The sequence below is a fragment of the Medicago sativa genome, chromosome 3, assembly GCF_051527215.1.
Source record: "Medicago sativa cultivar Bolivia chromosome 3, Bolivia_mono, whole genome shotgun sequence".
Lineage (NCBI taxonomy): Eukaryota > Viridiplantae > Streptophyta > Magnoliopsida > Fabales > Fabaceae > Medicago > Medicago sativa.
In genome coordinates this window covers 6,448,875-6,470,300 of record NC_140751.1, presented here as the reverse complement: position 1 = coordinate 6,470,300, position 21,426 = coordinate 6,448,875, and the positions used below count along the sequence as shown (strand labels likewise).

Genomic DNA, 21,426 nt, shown 5'->3' with positions numbered 1-21,426 from the left:
TTGATTTGTTGATGAGTCATAGATAGTCTTATTTATTGCCTTATTTAGTTTAGTTTTATTTTAGATTTGATTTTATTTTATTTTATTGCATTTTATTTTAGTTTAGAATATTTTACTTCAAATTGTGTTTTATTTTATTTTAGGAATAAATATATGGTGGAAGGTGCCTTGGAGCAAAAGAAAGAGGACTGGAGCAAATACAGCGCAAGAATACGAAGATACGGGACAAAAATATGTTCCCCCAAAGTCAGAAGCTTGGCACGGCCCGTGCCAACATGTGGCACGGCCGTGCCCGTCTCCAGGACCTGTTTTGCTGCTTTTCTTCAAGCCCATGTTACCCTGTTGCAGCTTTACCGTTTTATCCTTTTAGTTGCTTAGTTTCTAAGTCAGATGTAAAGCTATAAATAGAGTAGCTCTCCACCATAAACAATCATCCTTTACTTTGTTTATTTCAATTGCTATTTTAATAAAAGTCTTTATTTTCCCTTTTACTTTCTTTGCAATTTACTTTACTGTTATTTTCTCTCTTCTTCCCCCATGTCTACGATGAACATGAATGAGTAGACTTCTTCGTCTTGGGATTGTTGGGGAGTCTAATGACTCAATCCTAAACAAAACAAGCCTAAACCCTAATTTCTATGTAACCCTAATTTCTAATCTAGATTCACCGTCTTAACGTGGATTAACAATTATCAAACTGTGGAAGCGAAAGCGGAGGGTTTGATAATCGTTAATCCATCATCCCAAACATCAATTCATAAAGCGAGAGCGGAGTCTTGATGTTGGAACAAGTGAATCTAGACAATAATTGCAAAACAGTGAAATAGTCTTTGCAATTATTGAGACAAAGAGTAGTTTCAATCCTCTATGCATCTTCTAGTAATCATGTCAGCGAAATAGGCTTGGTTACTAGAAGTAAACTCTCACTGGACTTTCATCGGAAAGGTGAGGGGCTAAGGGAAACCGGTCTTTAGAAATTAGTGTGTAAATCATGAAATTAGATGTTTAGGTTTTGTCTAGTGAAGGATTAGTCATTATGATGAACCAATGATTCTAAGGCCCTTTATTATTATTGTTTTTACCTTCAGCAATCAAACTCTCTTTCATTAACTTTCTCTCCTCTAATCATTCATTAAAAGTTAATTAAGTTGAACAACTCCCTAGCGGAACGATAACTCTACTTACTACTATTACTTCGATAGGCCGTGCACTTGCGGTTTGGCCCTATCAAGTTTTTGGCGCCGCTGCCGGGGAGTTAACTAATTTAATTAGCTTTTTCTTAGTGATTAGAATTCTCTCTTCTTCCTTCTCTTTTCTTTTTACCTTTAACTTTTTTATTTTTTTTTCTTCATCATTAACTTCTTGGAAAGCATAAAAATAATACCAAACATGGCTGAAAGACGTGCTCTTAAAGAATACGTGACTCCTTCAATGGAAGAGCCATATGCTATTATTGTGTATCCAACGGTTGAAGATGAAGATTTTGAAATTAAGCCTGCCCAACTTAAGATGGTGCAGCAAAATTATTTTTCGGGATCCCCCGATGAGGATCCCAATCTCCATATCTCCACCTTTTGGCGGCTCACCGTAACATATAAGAAAAACCAAGAAACCTTGAGACTACATCTCTTCCCTTTTTCTCTAAAGGATAAGGCTCTCAATTGGTTCCATTCCCTATGAGTTGGTTCCATGACTTCATGGGACCAATTGAAGCGTGAATTTCTCATCCATTTCCTCCCCCCATCAAAAATCGGCCAACTAAGGGCAAAGCTTGTTCAATTTACTCAAAAAGAAGGGGAATCTCTTCATGATTCATGGGGACGTTTTAAGGAGATGCTTAAACTTTGCCCCCTCCATGGACTAGAGGAATGGTTGATCATCCACACTTTTTACAATGGTTTATCTCATGCTACTAAAATCTTTGTTGATACAGCTGCAGGTGGTGCTCTAATGAACAAAGACTTCGAAACAGCCTATGCGTTGATTGAAGACATGGCTCGAAATCTCTTCCTATGGACTGATGAAGAACTCGCTACAAAGTCTTCACCCTCCAAAAAGAGGGCAGGTATGTACGAAGTCTCTAATTATGACCACCTTGCTTCTAGGATTGATGCACTAACCCACAAATTTGAAAAACTTAATGTTAGTGATACTACTCCTACATGCCCTTGTAAAACATGTAGTGAATGCAAATTAGGTAGTGTTGAGCAAATAAACTTTATTCAAAACAACCAAGGGGTAAGTTTTGACCAAAGCCCTAATGAAAATCCCTTGGTTCAAGGAGCAACACCACTAAGTTATGCTAATGACCAAAAGGATATTCAAAAGTCTAATCTTGAACTTTTAATGGAAAATTATCTTCTTAACCAATCCGAGCAGCTCAAGGAGCTTGCAAATCAAACTAGACTTTTGAATGACTCTTTTGTTTCACTTACATCATAAGTAGATTCTATCTCCTCTCACAATAAGGTCTTAGAGGTTCAGCTCTCTCTAGTTGTTCAATTTTGCCAACCTAGAATGAACGCCGTTACACTTAGGAGTGGTAAACAATTAGAAGACCCCTTAAGAGTCAAGCCTAGTGAGGAAGAGACTAGTGAACCGCAAGGTGAGATGGCTAAAGAAGAGAGTGAGAAACCACAAAATGAGGAAGTTACACCACCTCCCTTCAAACCAAAGATTCCTTTCCCTCAAAGATTTGCCAAGTCTAAGCTTGATGAGCAATTTAAAAAGTTCATTGAAATGATGAATAAAATCTACATTGATGTTCCCTTCACCGATGTCCTAACTCAAATGCCCACCTATGCTAAATTTTTAAAAGAAATTCTTTCAAAAAAGAGAAAAATTGAGGAAAGTGAAACGGTGAACCTTACGGAGGAATGTAGTGCCGTCATCCAAAATAAGTTGCCACCCAAGCTTAAGGATCCAGGAAGTTTCTCAATACCTTGTGTCATAGGGTCTAAAATAGTAAAGAGGGCAATTGTGATTTAGGAGCCAGTGTCAGCTTGATGCCTTTATCTCTTTATGAGAGATTGGGATTGGGGGAGCTTAAGTCAACTAGGATGACCCTACAATTAGCAGACCGTTCCCTTAAGTATCCAGCTGGAATCATAGAGGATGTCCCTGTCAAGGTAGGAGAAATCTACGTCCCTACGGACTTTGTTGTGATGGAAATAGAGGAGGATAACCAAGTACCCATACTTTTGGGAAGGCCTTTCCTTGCTACCGCTGGGGCTATAATTGATGTTAAACATGGGAAATTGGAATTTAATGTTGGTGAAGATACTGTTGAATTTGAACTTGCTAAACTTATGAAAAATCCCTCCATTAAAGATTCTTGTTGCATGTTAGACATAATTGACCGTTGTGTGAAAGAATGCTCCTTAGCATCAACTACACATGATGGTTTGGAGGTATGCTTGGTTAGTAATTCAGGTACAAAGCTAGAAGGAGATGCCAAAGCCTACGAGGAGTTATTGAATGAAAACCCTCCCATGGAAGGTTTGGGCATGGAAGAATTAATGAAAAAAGAAGCAGCCTCTCTACCAAAAGAGGCACCAAAGGTGGAGCTCAAGCCACTTCCACCAAGCTTGAGGTATGAATTCTTAGGCCCTAACTCAACCTACCCTGTTATTGTGAATGCAAGCTTGAATGAGGTAGAAACTGAAAAATTGCTTTATGTTCTCAAGAAATGCCCTAAAGCCATAGGTTACACCATTGATGACATTAAAGGAATAAATCCCTCATTTTGTACACATAGGATATTGCTTGAAGAGGACTATAAGCCCTCCGTTGAACACCAAAGAAGACTAAATCCTAACATGAAAGAAGTTGTGAAAAAAGAAGTCTTAAAGCTCCTAGATGCAGGTGTTATCTATCCAATTTCTGATTCTAAATGGGTTAGCCCGGTTCAAGTAGTACCTAAAAAGGGTGGTCTTACAGTCATTAAGAATGATAAAAATGAATCCATTGCAACTAGAATCGTCACCGGTTGGAGGATGTGCATTGACTATAGAAAGCTTAACAAAGCAACCCGTAAAGATCACTTCCCACTCCCCTTTATAGACCAAATGTTAGAAAGGTTAGCTAAGCATTCACACTTTTGTTACTTAGATGGCTATTCTGGATTCTTCCAAATACCCATTCACCCTAATGACCAAGAGAAAACCACTTTCACATGTCCCTTTGGTACCTTTGCCTATAGGAGAATTCCCTTTGGTCTTTGAAATGCCCCCTCTACCTTTCAAAGATGCATGATGTCTATTTTTTCTGATTTTGTTGAAGATATAATGGAAGTTTTTATGGATGATTTTTCTGTGCATGGATCTAGTTTTGATAATTGTTTGACTAACCTGGAAAAAGTTTTGGAAAGATGTGAACAGGTGAACTTAGTGTTGAATTGGGAAAAATGTCACTTCATGGTAAGAGAAGGAATTGTCCTAGGACACTTAGTCTCTGAACGAGGTATAGAGGTAGATAAAGCAAAAATTGAAATTATTGAAAAAATGTCTCCTCCTACCTCGGTCAAAGAAGTTAGAAGCTTCCTAGGACATGCAGGATTCTACCGCCGTTTCATTAAAGATTTTTCTTCAATCACTAAGCCACTAACAAGCTTGCTCCTTAAGGATGCAAATTTTCTGTTTGATGATGCATGCCTAAAAGCATTTTGCAGGTTAAAAGAAGCCCTGGTCACTGCCCCAATCATACAACCACCAGATTGGAATTTACCTTTTGAAATAATGTGTGATGCAAGTGACTATGCAGTTGGGGCTGTGTTAGGGCAAAGAAAAGACAAGAAGATGCACACCATTTATTATGCAAGTAAGACCCTTGATGAGGCACAGGTAAATTACGCTACAACTGAGAAGGAACTATTAGCAGTAGTCTATGCTATTGACAAATTCAGGCCATACTTGGTAGGATCAAAAATCATTATTTACACAGATCACTCGGCAATAAAATATTTGCTAAACAAGAAAGATGCCAAACCAAGATTGATCCGATGGATTTTGCTCCTCCAAGAATTTGACATTGAAATAAAGGATAGAAAAGGAACTGAAAATGTTGTAGCTGATCACCTGTCCCGCCTTAGGGAACCCAATGAGGATGAGTTGCCTTTGGATGATTCCTTCCCGGATGACCAACTTTTCTTATTGGCACAAGCTAGCACACCTTGGTATGCAAATTTTGTTAATTTTCTTGCAGCAGGAGTACTACCACCTAACTTGAACTACCAGCAAAAGAAAAAATTCTTCCATGATCTCAAGCACTATTATTGGGATGAGCCTTACCTCTTCAAAAGAGGCTCGGATGGAGTTTTTAGAAGATCCATCCCTGAAAGCGAGGTAAGTAGTATTCTTCACCATTGTCACTCCTCCTCCTATGGTGGCCACGCCAGCAGTCAAAAAACTTCTTTTAAAATACTTCAATCTGGTTTCTGGTGGCCATCACTTTTTAAGGATGTGCATCTCTTTGTTTCTAAATGTGACAATTGTCAACGCACCGGTAATATTACTAAAAGGAATGAAATGCCCTTAAACAACATCCTTGAAGTTGAAATTTTCGATGTATGGGGTATTGATTTCATGGGGCCATTTCCTTCTTCTTTTGGTAATCAATACATATTGGTGGCTGTTGATTATGTGTCCAAATGGGTTGAGGCCACTGCTTCCCCCACCAATGATGCACATGTAGTTATGAAATTGTTCAAGAAAATTATATTTCCAAGGTTTGGGGTGCCAAGGGTTGTCATAAGTGATGGAGGGTCTCACTTCATTTCTAAACATTTTGAAAAACTTTTACAAAAGTATGGAGTGAAACATAAAGTTGCAACACCCTATCACCCACAAACTAGTGGACAAGTCGAGGTATCAAATAGACAAATAAAGGCCATCCTTGAAAAAACAGTTTCTATCTCTAGGAAAGATTGGTCAAGTAAGCTTGATGATGCTCTTTGGGCCTATCGAACGGCTTACAAAACTCCCATTGGAATGACTCCTTTTAAGCTAATTTATGGGAAATCTTGTCACCTCCCGGTTGAACTCGAGCACAAAGCTTATTGGGCAATTAGGAATCTTAACTTGGACCCAAAATTAGCCGGTCAAAAAAGGAAACTTCAACTGAGTGAGTTAGAAGAACTTAGGTTAGATGCCTATGAGAATGCTCGCATTTACAAAGAAAGAACAAAAAAATGGCATGATAAACATATCCTTAAAAAGGACTTCAAAATTGGTGACCTTGTACTACTCTTTAATTCTAGGATGAAACTCTTTCTAGGAAAGCTAAGGTCTAGGTGGTCTGGTCCGTTTCAAGTCTGTAAGGTCTATCCCTATGGAGCTATTGAAATCTTTTCTGAAAAAACCGGACCATTCAAAGTTAACGGACATAGACTAAAGGTTTACAATGTGGGGGAAGGGACTGAAGTAGTGGCTGCTTGGAGACTTATTGACCCGCCTTAAAGTTGTTTTTCTTTTTGTCAAGTTGTTTTTCATTTTTCAAGCAAAATGGGGGGCAAGAAACAGAAAGTTGGCACGGCCCGTGCTGAGGTTGGCACGGCCGTGCCAGCTTGCAGATCCCAAAATTCATCAATTTTTGCTATTCATAGCACACTGTGAGCTTTCTGCACCCCTTTCTTCTCCTTCTTTCTTCTTCTTCTTCTCTTTTAATTTCCTTTTCTTTTGAATCATTGAGGACAATGCTTCCCCTAAGTGTGTGTGTGTGTGGGGGGGGGGGGGGGGGCTAATAAAGTGTCTAGAGTCGTAGTGTCCAAACTCCCTTGAACTTTATTCTTTTGTTTTGTTTTTATAGCAAGAGGTATGACTAGTAGCTTGTTTTTAATGTAAAATATGGCATAAAATTTTTTGTTTTGTCTCTTCTCTAAAGGTTGTTTCTTGTACATAAAAGTAGTTTCTTGTGTTTCTTATGTTCTTGCTATACCCATATCTTGTTTTAATGTGAAAATTCTCCAATGAGAAAAGCACCCGGTTGCAATCCTTGAGTAAATGTATGAATAGGTATTTTAAGGAGCACGTTCTATCTTTAGTGTTAACTTAGACCCTTTAAAGTCTTAAGAGTAAAAGTAGTATAAGTTTGTGTGGGAAAATTAATCAAATTGATTCTTAATTGTTATATTCTTCTTAATTTGTTAATGTTAAATGGGGCGGGAGAATGGCACCAACATGTGGGGGGAAAGGACAATCCCTAACTTCCTAATTGTGGTGGTGACTCCCTAATTTGAACTTAAAGTGAAACAAATTCATCAATGCTAGGGGGAAAGGACAATTACATCCAAAAAGACTTCCTACGCGGAGATGAAACAAATAATAATTTTGCAGCACTGCTTAGGGTGATTTTGAATCTAGGGGGAAAGGACAATTACATCCGAGAAGACTTCCTACGAGGATAGATAGCCCCTAAGCATCTGCAGCCCCTTGTGCTTAATTGTTAATCTAATCTAATTTTAACTTAAATTCCCATCACTCTTATATGAAATGAAGAAAGGACTTTTCTCGGCTACTTTAGCACTAAGGAAGAACCTATTCCTCATAATATCTGTCTTATACAGGAGCAAGAAAAGGGTTGGGCTGCACACACACACTCACTTGAGACTTGATGTTGGGTGGAATAGGTTCATGAGAAGTGTTTGAAGTTGTAATTAGTGTACTTGAAGCAAAGCCTTTCTTTTGAGACATTTGTTCTTAATATTGCCATAATCAAATCTTTTGTTGCTGCTATGTTTGCTGCCTTTTGCTTGAGGACAAGCAAAGATTCAAGTGTGGGGGAGTTTGATGAGTCATAGATAGTCTTATTTATTGCCTTATTTAGTTTAGTTTTATTTTAGATTTGATTTTATTTTATTGCATTTTATTTTAGTTTAGAATATTTTACTTCAAATTGTGTTTTATTTTATTTTAGGAATAAATATATGGTGGAAAGTGCCTTGGAGCAAAAGAAAGATGACTGGAGCAAATACAGCGCAAGAATACGAAGATACGGCACAAAAATATGTTCCCCCAAAGTCAGAAGCTTGGCACGGCCCGTGCCAACATGTGGCACGGCCGTGCCCGTCTCCAGGACCTGTTTTGCTGCTTTTCTTCAAGTCCATGTTACCCTGTTGCAGCTTTACCGTTTTATCATTTTAGTTGCTTAGTTTCTAAGTCAGATGTAAAGCTATAAATAGAGTAGCTCTCCACCATAAACAATCATCCTTTACTTTGTTTATTTCAATTGCTATTTTAATAAAAGTCTTTATTTTCCCTTTTACTTTCTTTGCAATTTACTTTACTGTTATTTTCTCTCTTCTTCCCCCATGTCTACGATGAACATGAGTGAGTAGACTTCTTCGTCTTGGGATTGTTGGGGAGTCTAATGACTCAATCCTAAACAAAACAAGCCTAAACCCTAATTTCTATGTAACCCTAATTTCTAATCTAGATTCACCGTCTTAACGTGGATTAACAATTATCAAACTGTGGAAGCGAAAGCGGAGGGTTTGATAATCGTTAATCCATCATCCCAAACATCAATTCATAAAGCGAGAGCGGAGTCTTGATGTTGGAACAAGTGAATCTAGACAATAATTGCAAAACAGTGAAATAGTCTTTGCAATTATTGAGACAAAGAGTAGTTTCAATCCTCTATGCATCTTCTAGTAATCATGTCAGCGAAATAGGCTTGATTACTAGAAGTAAACTCTCACTGGACTTTCATCGGAAAGGTGAGGGGCTAAGGGAAACCGGTCTTTAGAAATTAGTGTGTAAATCATGAAATTAGATGTTTAGGTTTTGTCTAGTGAAGGATTAGTCATTATGATGAATCAATGATCCTAAGGCCCTTTATTATTATTGTTTTTACCTTCAGCAATCAAACTCTCTTTCATTAACTTTATCTCCTCTAATCATTCATTAAAAGTTAATTAAGTTGAACAACTCCCTAGAGGAACGATAACTCTACTTACTACTATTATTTCGATAGGCCGTGCACTTGCGGTTTGGCCCTATCATTTGTCATACCCCAATTTTTGACCTAACATCCTACATTCATACCTCATGTTTGGTTCCGAGTCGGGCCCTCTTCGCTCTTTATATTTTTATAATTTTAGTTTTCTTTGTTTTTTTATTATTTGTTATTTACTCTTTAATTTCCATCTTTTATTTAATTTTATAATTTTAGTTTTTATTTCCAATTTTTATTTTAGCTTTTAATTAGTCATTTTTCATATTTTATTTTAGTCACTTTTATTTTATTGTCAAAGTAAAAAAAACCAAAGTGTCAATGAGTCCAAAATTAAGTGTCCTGGGGTCCAAAATATTTTTCCTCCAAGCCATGCCATAATCAGTGCAGAGTCAAAACTTTCTTCCCATTTTTCATCAGGAACGCGTTTCATCATCAATACCTCTTCTCACTTTTTTAATTTATTAGTCATTTTTTTTAAACTTTTAGTTTTTATTTTTATCTTTCATTTTTATTCAGTCTTGATTTTTATATTTTTTTATTTTCCATTTTACCATTTTGTTTTTATTTTTTTCGTTTAATTACTTCTTTAGGTTTTTATTAACTTTTTTTAATGAGTCCATAAATTGTCAAAAAATATAGTGTCAAGGTCCAATTTTTTTCTTTCTCAAGTGTGCCACCAATCATGCCATTTTTACATGTCAAGTCTCCCATTTGAAAAATCATTCAAATCACATTCCAAAACCATCAATCTCATTCAAATCCCCATCAAAGTGCATTAAACCAATTTTCCATTTTTCATCAACCTTAGAACCTATAAATAGAGCTCTCATCCTTCACAATTTCACACACCAAAAAGTTCTCTTGAGTTGTCAAAGAACTTTTCTCTCTTCTCCCTCATTTAGCTTGTGTTGACGAGCTATTCTTTTCTTCTCCCTCTTTTTTCTGTCCCTTCGGAATTTTGTCCCTTCGGTTGTCCCTTTCTTTTATTTTCTTGCATTTTATTTCTTTTTAGCATTTTATTTTATTTTTATTTAGCATTTTAATTATTGTCATTTATTTTCCAGCAATTAGAATGTATTTAGGTCCAATGTAAATATAAACGAGAAAAGTAAGTGTGTGTGTGTGTGTGTGTGTGTGTGTGTGTCTTTTATTTCTTTACCGCTTTATATATGTCAAAAAATACAAAAAAATTAGATTAGGGATTTTGTGGTGACCCAACGTCACTATAAAAATCCACGCGCTTTTATTTTTATTGCTCCGTTAGTTTAATTTTCATTTATTATTCCAAAACAACAAAAACATTCAAATAACAAAAATCATAAAAATATTTTCATAATAAACCTTGATTTTCAATCAAGTGATCGTTCTTTTTACTTTCTTTCTTAATCAAATATCAAATCAATTTTAATCATACTTTGAGTCATCTTTCTTTCAATATAAAAAATACAAACAAATACTCATTTGCCACTTGGCTTTTATTTTAAAACCTTTTTTCAAAATTAATAAAAAACACCAAAACAAATCAAACGTCATTTTCTTAACCCCGAACTACGAGGTTTTGATCCCTCACGGGTACGTAGGCAGAGGACACTCGTCCTTCCAAATCAATAAAATGTAGATAATTAGGTCTTCCTTTTTTAATCATTTCAAAATTTCATTTTTTTTAAAAAAAAAGCAAGCAAGTTTATAGCACAAAAATTTAAATAAAATCAAGAGGTTCTCGTAGAGTACTACGAATATTTAGGGTGCTAATACCTTCCTTAAATATAACCAACCCCCGGACCCCCCAATTTAAATAAATTTTTTGAAAGTCGTGAAATAATATAGTGAGTCAAAAGCTAATTAAATAGCCTTGATCTCCGAAAAATGACGCGACAGAAATGGCGACTTCACTGGGGATACCTTAAGTGGGTTAAGCCTAACTTGGCTTTGTTTAAAATTTTGTGCTTTAAACTTGCTTAAAAAAATCAAAAAATAAAAGATGGAAATTACGTGTATATTTGTTCTTCCTTCTTCTTTCTCCTTTCTTAAAACGTGAGTGGTGAGATAAGTCCTACACCCGGGCTTGAGAGAAATTTAAGATAGGACGGTGGTATAATCATAGTGCCTTGCCAAGAGTGAATTTTGGTTTGTGACACATGTGATAACCCCACTCAACTAAGGGATCTTGGAAATATACTATGTTGGCATGAGTATTCGTATTTGGCATGTTATTTTCAAGTGACCGTCGAAGTTGAGGACCTTTAGTTACCTATAAACCCCTCTTGGCCTTTTAGGACGTAGTGCGGTGGCTAATCATGAGTAATCTTGGTTTAGTCGATACGCAATACTACACTCAGACGAGACTTTCTAACGAACATGTTGGATCGGAAGTATTTCCATAACCCGATGGTGTTTGGAAGTGGTTGATAACTCTGGGAACTTGGTAGAACCCGTGATACAGGTACATTTGAAAACCATAGTCCTTACCAAATGACGTGTTACCTTGACTCCAACATATGGGCTTAAACCTCACCTTGTTTTCACCGTTCTTGTTGCATAATCATGCATACATGCATACATTCATAAACTTTTTCTCATTAAATACCGAAGGACTTCGATAAGTTTTTATAAACATCAGAAGTATGAACCTTGTAAAAGGAACATCGAGAAATACATTTTCAAAAGTCTTATCCAGACCTTAGCTTTTGTTGGGGTCTCTTTCCTTGACTTTTCTTTTGCTCTTAAGGAAACTGTTTGTAACACTTCAAATTATCAAATGAAGCAATGTTCCTTATGTTGTTTACAATTACTTTGACAAATCCTTCGATAAAATAAAAATTGTCCATTTTTGCATAAGCATATCATGCATCATTTTGCATTCATAAGTTTCAAATCCGAGTCTCACAAGTCGTTGTTTTCACAATAAAAGGTCAATCCATTTCAAAAGTGGTCGGATTGTCCTTGTCCAAAGCCAACTCACACCTACAACACTCGTGCAAACAAAAAGAGGGAACATATCAGTTTGAACAAGAGATCACAACACTCCAGGCCGAGTCAGAGAGACTGAGCACCCTGGTGGTTTCACTGGTAGCTTCGCAGAATCAGCCGCAGTTCAAGCAAAGGCCCGAACGCCAACATCAACAGCAGCCTCAACAATAGGCTCCAAGGATGCAGTTTGACCCAATCCCAATGACATATGCGGAGCTGCTTCCCATCTTGGTCATGAAGAACCTTGTCCAAACTAGAGCGCCTCCTCGGGTGCCTAACGAGTTGCCGGTTTGGTATCAACCTGACCTTTCATGTGCCTTCCATCAAGGAGCACCCGGCCATGACATCGAGCACTGTTTCTCTTTGAAGATTGAACTCCAGAAGCTGATTAAAGCCAATATCTTGCTTTTCGAAGATTGAATTCGGACGTGCAAATTAATCCACTGTCGGACTATATTAGCCGCAATTTGGTCGCTTTTGATGTTCCTTCTACTACTTATTTGTTCAAATAATGCGTTAGTTTGTTGTTTGCTGCTTTTCAAAAAATCTTTTCGTCCCGCTCGAGACGAAAGTGAACTTGTGTAGGGCTTTTTGCTTCATGTGTTTTCCATCATTAATAAAAAGTCATTTTTATCCCGGCTTTGCTTTTTATTTTTGCTTTTTTCTGGAAAAATGGTAACACAAAAAACCAAAAAAATAAATTTCATTCTCAAATATCTGCATAATCATAACTTACTTGTCAACATCAATAATCAAATCATGCATTAATAAACCCGTTGAACACTTTAACCTTGTACTCTCTTCCAACTTTGAGTTCCTTGTATCCGAAGCTGAAGAAGTGAACAAAGAGACTCCTGATGAAATCTCTCGCATACTTGGGCATCTTAGCCGTCAAAGCCGCAAACAAAAATATCAAGGAGAATGTCCAGAAGATGGATTTCATTTACAAAGACTAGCACAAGGTGCTACCATCTGCACTTCATGAGCATTGTACTTCAATACACATTTCAACAGGGGTAACCCCCTCTTTCCTTAACATACAACATGGAGGCCATGCTTCCCGTAGGAGGTCGAAGTCCCGTCAATAGGAGTTCTGCTAAAGTCAAAGCTTGATCTAATTTAAACGTATGACGACCTTGTGCTAATATATCAAAGGAGGTTGAAACAAACTTCAAACAAGAAGGTTCATCCCCTTAAATTTCAAGAAAGAGATTTTGTGCCCAAAAAGTAATATCTTCCCAACCAGACTCCAGGGGCAAATGGACGCCTAACTAGGAAGGCCCATGTGCAATGACCCTTGAAACTACGGATGGCGACAAACACACACGTCCTATGAATGTCGATGCAGTCAAGAAATACTTTGTCAAAAATAAAAGCTCGATAAGTCGCAAACCTGAAAAGGCGGCTTAGGCAAAAATGAGCGTCTCGGTGGACTGAAAACCCGAAAGGGCGGTCCAGGCAAAAATTAGAGACATGAACAAAAATGATCATCCTGATAGATTGAAAACCCAAAAGGGCGATCTATGCAAAAATTAAGGATCGTGACAAAGTAACTGCATCCAGTCAGGCACAATCCACTTGGAGCATACCTGCTATCAAAGAACCTCCAATTTAAGCATCTACAAATCCAAGACTTGGAACAGGGGCAATTCAAGGTCGCATCTGGTCAGTCAAGATCCACTTGGGGCATCCAGCTATCAAAAGACCTCTGATTCGAAGCATCTACAGACCAAAGACTAGGAACATGGGCAATTCAAAGTTGTTAGGGAGTATAACGGTTATTGTGTTCAATGTACCTCCCCATTATATTTACCATTTTCCAAATTTTTCAAAGATTTGTGGGGCCACACCATTGGCAGGCCACCACTCAATTCATCAAATTTGAACCTGTGCCCATTTATTTGGAACTCTCATTTATTCTTTTTGCAAAATTTCTTCTAGTTTTGATGGTCATACTTGAAGCAAAAATTTTGTTCAAAATACAAAACATTTTTTTACATCTTTGAAAAGTGTGAACAACAAACACACCCTCTTTGAACTCGTGAGTAGGTGAAGCGTACATCCACCTCGAGAACGGTTACACTCTGGAAGAGAAACATAGCTAAGCGTTATGGAGAGGACTCCTGCTTTGAGCAAGGTGTTGTCACAGTAAAAAAAAATACAAAAAAAAATACAAAAAAAATCAATCAAAGCTCGCTAAGTTGAAAACCTAAAAAGGCGGCTTAGGCAATAGAGAGCGTCCCGGTGGACTGAAAACCTGAAAGGGCGGTCCAGGCAAAAATTAGGGGCACAAAAAAGGAATATACTCTCGGTGGACTGAAAACTCGAAAGGGCGGTCCAGACAAAATTTAGGGATTTTCAAAAAAAAGAAGAAAAAAAAAACATGACTGTTGAAGCATGCCGATGGAAGTACACTTTGCACCGTCTTACAAATGGCGACTTTTTCCAGACTTTTGGTCGGCAATGGGCTTTATCCCCAGGAGCATCAGTTGCTACCTTGTGCCAGGTTTTGCCCCGTCAGCGGCTCAATTTGTTTGCAATACTATCATCCCCAAGGAAGTCTGCCGAGTGTTTGTACTACGATGTCAGTCCGCCTCCCATCTTACCTGTTTTGTCTTGTTTGTCAAGTCACCTGTCACAATCCAGTCCATACATTCATGCATTCATACAATCATACATTCATACGTTAATACTTTCACACATTCATACACTCATGCATACATAACATACACACGGCATCATTCACACATGATTGCATTAGTCACCAAAATCTTGTTTCAGTCGTGTCTCCTCAGTTCGGTCTTTACTTATCATTGCGTCAAGCCGCAAGTTTCTACACGTGAACATCTGACATTTACCTTCTTATCATCAAAAGTGCCATCCCCAGTGTGTCTGGTCCAGAGATGTCACTCATTATAAGCCCAGTGGATTCCGGCCAACTCTTACAAAGCCCGGTCGATTCCGGCAATCTTTTACAAAGCCCAATGGATTCTGGCCAACTTTTATCGAAAGCCGAGTGGATTCTCGCAAATGTTCACCAAGCCGAGTGGATTCTCGCAAATGTTTACCAAGCCGAGTGGATTCTCGCAAAACTCTTATGAAGCCCAGTGGATTCTGGCCAACTTTTATCAAAAGCCGAGTAGATTCTCGCAAACCCGTTATCAAAAGCCGAGTGGATTCTCGCAAAACTCTTATGAAGCCCAGTGGATTCTGGCCAACTTTTATCAAAAGCCGAGTGGATTCTCGCAAATGTTTACCAAGCCGAGTGGATTCTCGCAAATGTTTATCAAAAGTCGAGTGGATTCTCGCGAATGTTTATCAAAAGCCGGGTGGATTCTCGCAAACGTTTACCTTGTTTCAAGCTGCTAGTCCTAAATAACGGACCGGTTGAGTTTACCTTTTTGTCTTATTTCAGGCTGCCAGTCCTAAACAACGGACCGCTTGAGTTTCATTTTGTCTTATTTCAGGCTGCTAGTCCTAAACAACGGACCGCTTGAGTTTCCTTTTTGTCTTATCTCGTTTCAAGTTGCCAGTCCTAAACAACGGACCGCTTGAGTTTACCTTTTGTCTTGTTTCAAGCTGCTAGTCCTAAACAACGGACCGCTTGAGTTTACCTTTCGTCATGGTCAGTTCCAACCAATGAACAGTTTGAAATCACATTTTATTTTCTCCAGTGTCATCCCCAGCTTAGCTGTTCAAGTGATGTCGCTAACAATGTTTTATTTTCATTAAGCTATCGTTCCAAACCGATACGGTAGTAGACAATCTCTTCCCCAGTGAAACTGCAATTCCCCAGCTGAGTCGGATCCCTTTCTTTAACAAATTGGGTATCCCGTTGTTTGTTTCTCGTCCCAGTCAAATCATCTTTGACGTCCTGCATTCATAATTGCATCATGAGCATTTCACAACATCTTAGGTCAAAAATTGGTGTACTTTTGTATTTAAGTCTCTTCGTCCCGTCAACTCAAAGATTTCATCTTCAAATCTCCGGACGAAGAAAACATAAATAGGGGCATCTGTCATACCCCAATTTTTGACCTAACATCCTACATTCATACATTGTCTGACCCTGAATAGTCTTTGACTTTTCAAAAGAAATTTCAGCAGAAAGGTATCTTAAAATACCTCATGTTTGGTTCCGAGTCGGGCCCTCTTCGCTCTTTATATTTTTATAATTTTAGTTTTCTTTATTTTTTTTATTATTTGTTATTTACTCTTTAATTTCCATCTTTTATTTAATTTTATAATTTTAGTTTTTATTTCCAATTTTTATTTTAGCTTTTAATTAGTCATTTTTCATATTTTATTTTAGTCACTTTTATTTTATTGTCAAAGTAAAAAAAAACCAAAGTGTCAATGAGTCCAAAATTAAGTGTCCAGGGGTCCAAAATATTTTTCCTCCAAGCCATGCCATAATCAGTGCAGAGTCAAAACTTTCTTCCCATTTTTCATCAGGAACGCGTTTCATCATCAATACCTCTTCTCACTTTTTTAATTTATTAGTCATTTTTTTTAAACTTTTAGTTTTTATTTTTATCTTTCATTTTTATTCAGTCTTGATTTTTATATTTTTTTATTTTCCATTTTACCATTTTGTTTTTATTTTTTTCGTTTAATTACTTCTTTAGGTTTTTATTAACTTTTTTTGATGAGTCCAAAAATTGTCAAAAAATATAGTGTCAAGGTCCAATTTTTTTCTTTCTCAAGTGTGCCACCAATCATGCCATTTTTACATGTCAACTCTCCCATTTGAAAAATCATTCAAATCACATTCCAAAACCATCAATCTCATTCAAATCTCCATCAAAGTGCATTAAACCAATTTTCCATTTTTCATCAACCTTAGAACCTATAAATAGAGCTCTCATCCTTCACAATTTCACACACCAAAAAGTTCTCTTGAGTTGTCAAAGAACTTTTCTCTCTTCTCCCTCATTTAGCTTGTGTTGACGAGCTATTCTTTTCTTCTCCCTCTTTTTTCTGTCCCTTCGGAATTTTGTCCCTTCGGTAATTTTTGTCCCTTCGGTTGTCCCTTTCTTTTATTTTCTTGCATTTTATTTCTTTTAAGCATTTTATTTTATTTTTATTTAGCATTTTAATTATTGTCATTTATTTTCCAGCAATTAGAATGTATTTAGGTCCAATGTAAATATAAACGAGAAAAGTAAGTATGTGTGTGTGTGTGTGTGTGTCTTTTATTTCTTTACCGCTTTATATATGTCAAAAAATACAAAAAAATTAGATTAGGGATTTTGTGGTGACCCAACGTCACTACAAAAATCCACGCGCTTTTATTTTTATTGCTCCGTTAGTTTAATTTTCATTTATTATTCCAAAACAACAAAAACATTCAAATAACAAAAATCATAAAAATATTTTCATAATAAACCTTGATTTTCAATCAAGTGATCGTTCTTTTTACTTTCTTTCTTAATCAAATATCAAATCAATTTTAATCATGCTTTGAGTCATCTTTCTTTCAATATAAAAAATACAAACAAATACTCATTTGCCACTTGGCTTTTATTTTAAAACCTTTTTTCAAAATTAATAAAAAACACCAAAATAAATCAAACGTCATTTTCTTAAACCCGAACTATGAGGTTTTGATCCCTCACGGGTACGTAGGCAGAGGACACTAGTCCTTCCAAATCAATAAAATGTAGATAATTAGGTCTTCCTTTTTTAATCATTTCAAAATTTCATTTTTTTTTTTTAAAAAGCAAGCAAGTTTATAGCACAAAAATTTAAATAAAATCAAGAGGTTCTCGTAGAGTACTACGAATATTTAGGGTGCTAATACCTTCCTTAAATATAACCAACCCCCGGACCCCCCAATTTAAATAAAATTTTTCAAAGTCGTGAAATAAAATAGTGAGTCAAAAGCTAATTAAATAGCATTGATCTCCGAAAAATGACGCGACATGATTGAAATATTTTTTTATTTGAACAAGATAACTCATGTCAAAAATAATTTTATGATCATTCCTTACATAAATGATATTTGAGGTTTTTCCTTTTGAACTCTTTAATAAAGAATTTTTTTGAAACGATTTTAAAGAATCTTCCTTAAGCTTTTAAAAATAAACTCAAATGACTTTTGGATAATACTTATCTATTACAAAGACATAAGACTTGTAGTTTTGATAAGATTCCAAATAAATATATGTGAAGAAATTCAAGAGAGTTTTAATTAATTTCTTTGAAAAGATAATTACTCTTGACTTATTTTTCTAGAACAAAAACTTCACATATTTAGTTATTTTCAAAACAAAATTTTGAGAGGTCTTTTCTTATATCAAATAGGAATATTTTTGTAATTTGATATAGAACTAGTAAAGATCACATGAGATGATTTTTGGATCAAAAGTATAGCCTAATCTTGCAAATTCTTTTGAGTGAAATTTATGTGTGGTGAGGATCGTGCTTTGTACTTACAATGTGCACAAACGAGTGTAGTTAAGTTTTATGGTTAGTGACATAAATATACTTTTCTTGTATAAAGAAATACAAAGATATCCTAATTACACTATTTCACACATAGGATTTGTTTTTGAAAAACTCTAGAGGGTGAGTGCATTGTCAATTATTACTTAGTGGTGTAAAAAGTACAAATACAATTCCAAAACTCTATCATAAATTGTTTTTTTGATGATACAATTTTTCTCATAATTCCTCTTGGTGATTGCACACTATATGTTTCTTGTCCATTAAATATCTTTGAGATGTTTTAGTTTAGACATGTCTTTGCTTCCTTGAATCTTTAAGGCATTGTTGAAAACCATGTGGTGACAATGATGAATCAATTAATCAATGTTGAATCTTCACTCAACACTCTTTTAATTCAAACAATTGTTATATCTTCTAGAGCTTGTAATGCTACTGGTTTGGTATTATTTATTGTCTACGTCTGTGAAAAGACTTAAGTGAAAACATCAGTAGATCACCATTCATAAAATTTAGTGTTTATTTCATAAGGTTTGTTATCATTAAAACATTCATAAAAAGATTTTTATTTCAACATAATTTGTATAAAAGAGATGAACTTAAGCGACTTAAACGGACCAAAAAATAATTATGAGGCCAAAGTGATAAAAAAAATAGTTAAGAGAGGAAAAGGCCAATTTAGCCAAAAAAAAAAAAGTTTAGTACGACCTGAGTCTGATGAAGGTTGAGCTGTATGGGCTATAAGTCTAATTTATCCACACCCTTAATTTTTTGAGGGAATCCACACCCTTAATTTTGAAAGGAAAAAAAAAGAATCAAGGACACAATAAAACAAAATCAAATATATTGAATGTTGGATAAATGAATTTTTCGTCTCTAGAAAATTATCAAATTTCGTTCTTCGTAAAAAAAAATCTTGTTTAACTCTAGAATGATTAAAAGATCAAAGGTATTTAGTAGGCTAAATTACTCATTTGGTCTTTTAATTATTTATTTGGTTTCACTTTGGTCTTTTAACTAGTTTTCCATCCGAGTCTATTTATTATATCATTGTTACTCAAGTAAGACCCCTTTTACCAATAATTAACCTCGAATATCAAAGGCCGACCAACATAACAAGCGGTCCATCAAAAACCTATTTAAATTTTGTTAATTTAAACGATTTGACCTTTTTATTAAAAACTGAAATCCATGAACCACCCGCAAATAATTAATCAGTTAAGAAAAGAAAACTATCTCTCTTTATTGGTAATAATAGTTAAGGGGCCAAAATAGTATTTTAGCTTATTTAGTAAAATAAAAGTCAAAGAGCCACACATATCTTTCACACAAAAAGCACCCCGAAACCCTAATCGCTTCTGCATATCTAACCTCTCTTGCTTCTCTTTTTCACACACATCGCTGCTACTAACATCAATAGCCAGAGCAAACACCAACACGATGCAGTTTCTTCTCCATCATTGATGGGTGAAACAATCGCCACTAAAAGGCAGCAACTAATCGGAACCCTAACATCACGGACACTTCCCACTCTTCCTTTCGATCTCATTCCAGAAATCCTCTGTAGGCTACCAGTGAAACTCCTCGTGCAATTTCGGTGTGTTTGCAAGTCATGGAACTCTCTAATCTCTGACCCCAAATTTGCTAAGGAACAACATCGCTTATCAACTGTGAGCCTTGTCCACACCTTAGTTACCCTACTCTATAGACAAGTATGTTCTCAAGTCTTACCCACTTGACTCCATTTTCGCCAATGTTACAGCTAACCCCATCGCACAGCTTGATTTTCGTTACCCTTATGTTTTCTTTGTTGGCTCGTGCAATGGCATTCTTTGTTTTCTTGCAAAGGATTATAACGGCCTCCTTAGCTTTCGATTGTTCAACCCTTCCATTAGAAAATTTATGGAATTGCCCCCTCTTCAAGAGCCACAAACTCATTATGTACAGCTGTATGGCTTCATCCATTATCCTATTACTGATAATTACAAGGTGGTGGTTGTTTTACGCGTACGTCATAGCAGTCGTAGTTTTGTTGACAACCATGAAGTGAAGGTTCATAGTTTGGGCACCAATTATTGGAAAAGCATTCAAACATTCCCTTTTGATTGTGTTGCTTTGCAACATTTTGGAAAATTTGTGAGCCCCACGATCAATTGGTTGGTTGCTAAAAAGTATGATAACAAAATTCAACATTGTATTGTTTCTGTTGATTTGGAGAACGAGTCTTATAAAGAAGTTTTCTTAACTCCTGATTATGAAGCGGTAAATGGATATATTCATTTGCACATGAGCGTGTTGAGGGATTGTTTATGCATGGATATTAATCGTGCTGTTTGGGTTATGAAGGAACATGGAAATAAAGACTCGTGGACTAAATTGTTCACTATTTCTTACATGCAAGATCTTCCCACATCTCATACCAATATCAAAGTAGTACATATGTTTGAGGATGGTCAAGTGTTGTTGAAGTCTACAAACGGAAGGACATGGAAGTTGTTGGTGATTTCCAAAATAATGGAATCACTTTAGAACCAAAAGTTGTAACTCTTCATGGGAATCATTCATATACATTGGAACATTATTATTGATTGATAGATAATAAATCATGACATTGATTCAAGTGTATATGGTTATAACATTTGGCAAAAGGGTGTTTAATGAACCATAGCATTGATTCAAGTGTATATGATCATAACCTTTGGCAAAGGGGTGCTTAATGAATCATAGCATTGATTCAAGTCAAAGGGGTGTCTTCTCTCATGTGAAGAGTCATATAATGCACTATAAATGCTTGTCATTTGGGCATTAGTTGGATACACAACAATAACAACAACACACAATTTTGGACATAATTTTGTTACATTAACAACATAATTCTCCATCATTCTCTTACTCTAAATCATCCATCAATTCTCTAATGCATGAGTGAATTGCTGGAACCATAAATCTGTAAAATACTGTTAGGAGATACGCTTGGTGTGGTTGTGCAATACACGTCAAGGAACTCATAGTATCCTGAAGGGGATTCGCCGGTCATTCCTTATTGCATCCAATATA

At 36.1% G+C, this 21,426-nt stretch overlaps 1 protein-coding gene, 1 non-coding gene and 1 pseudogene across 2 annotated transcripts; 2 read left to right on the top strand and 1 right to left on the bottom strand.

Annotated features, from left to right (window-relative positions):
* The first annotated feature begins 1,689 nt into the window (after positions 1-1,689).
* Positions 1,690-6,455, top strand: LOC146935251 (uncharacterized). Its single transcript, XM_085749024.1, has 5 exons — positions 1,690-2,061; positions 2,470-2,929; positions 3,280-4,078; positions 4,670-4,913; positions 5,040-6,455. The coding sequence occupies exons 1-5, from the start codon at positions 1,690-1,692 to the stop codon at positions 6,453-6,455; spliced, it is 3,291 nt and encodes a 1,096-aa protein (XP_085605150.1).
* LOC146935252 (small nucleolar RNA R71) lies at positions 1,756-1,862 on the bottom strand. Its single transcript, XR_015033810.1, has one exon. It is a non-coding gene; the product is annotated as a small nucleolar RNA R71 (small nucleolar RNA).
* A 13,311-nt stretch (positions 6,456-19,766) lies between the features above and the next one.
* LOC146935250 (F-box/kelch-repeat protein At3g23880-like) lies at positions 19,767-20,872 on the top strand (annotated as a pseudogene).
* Positions 20,873-21,426: the final 554 nt, after the last annotated feature.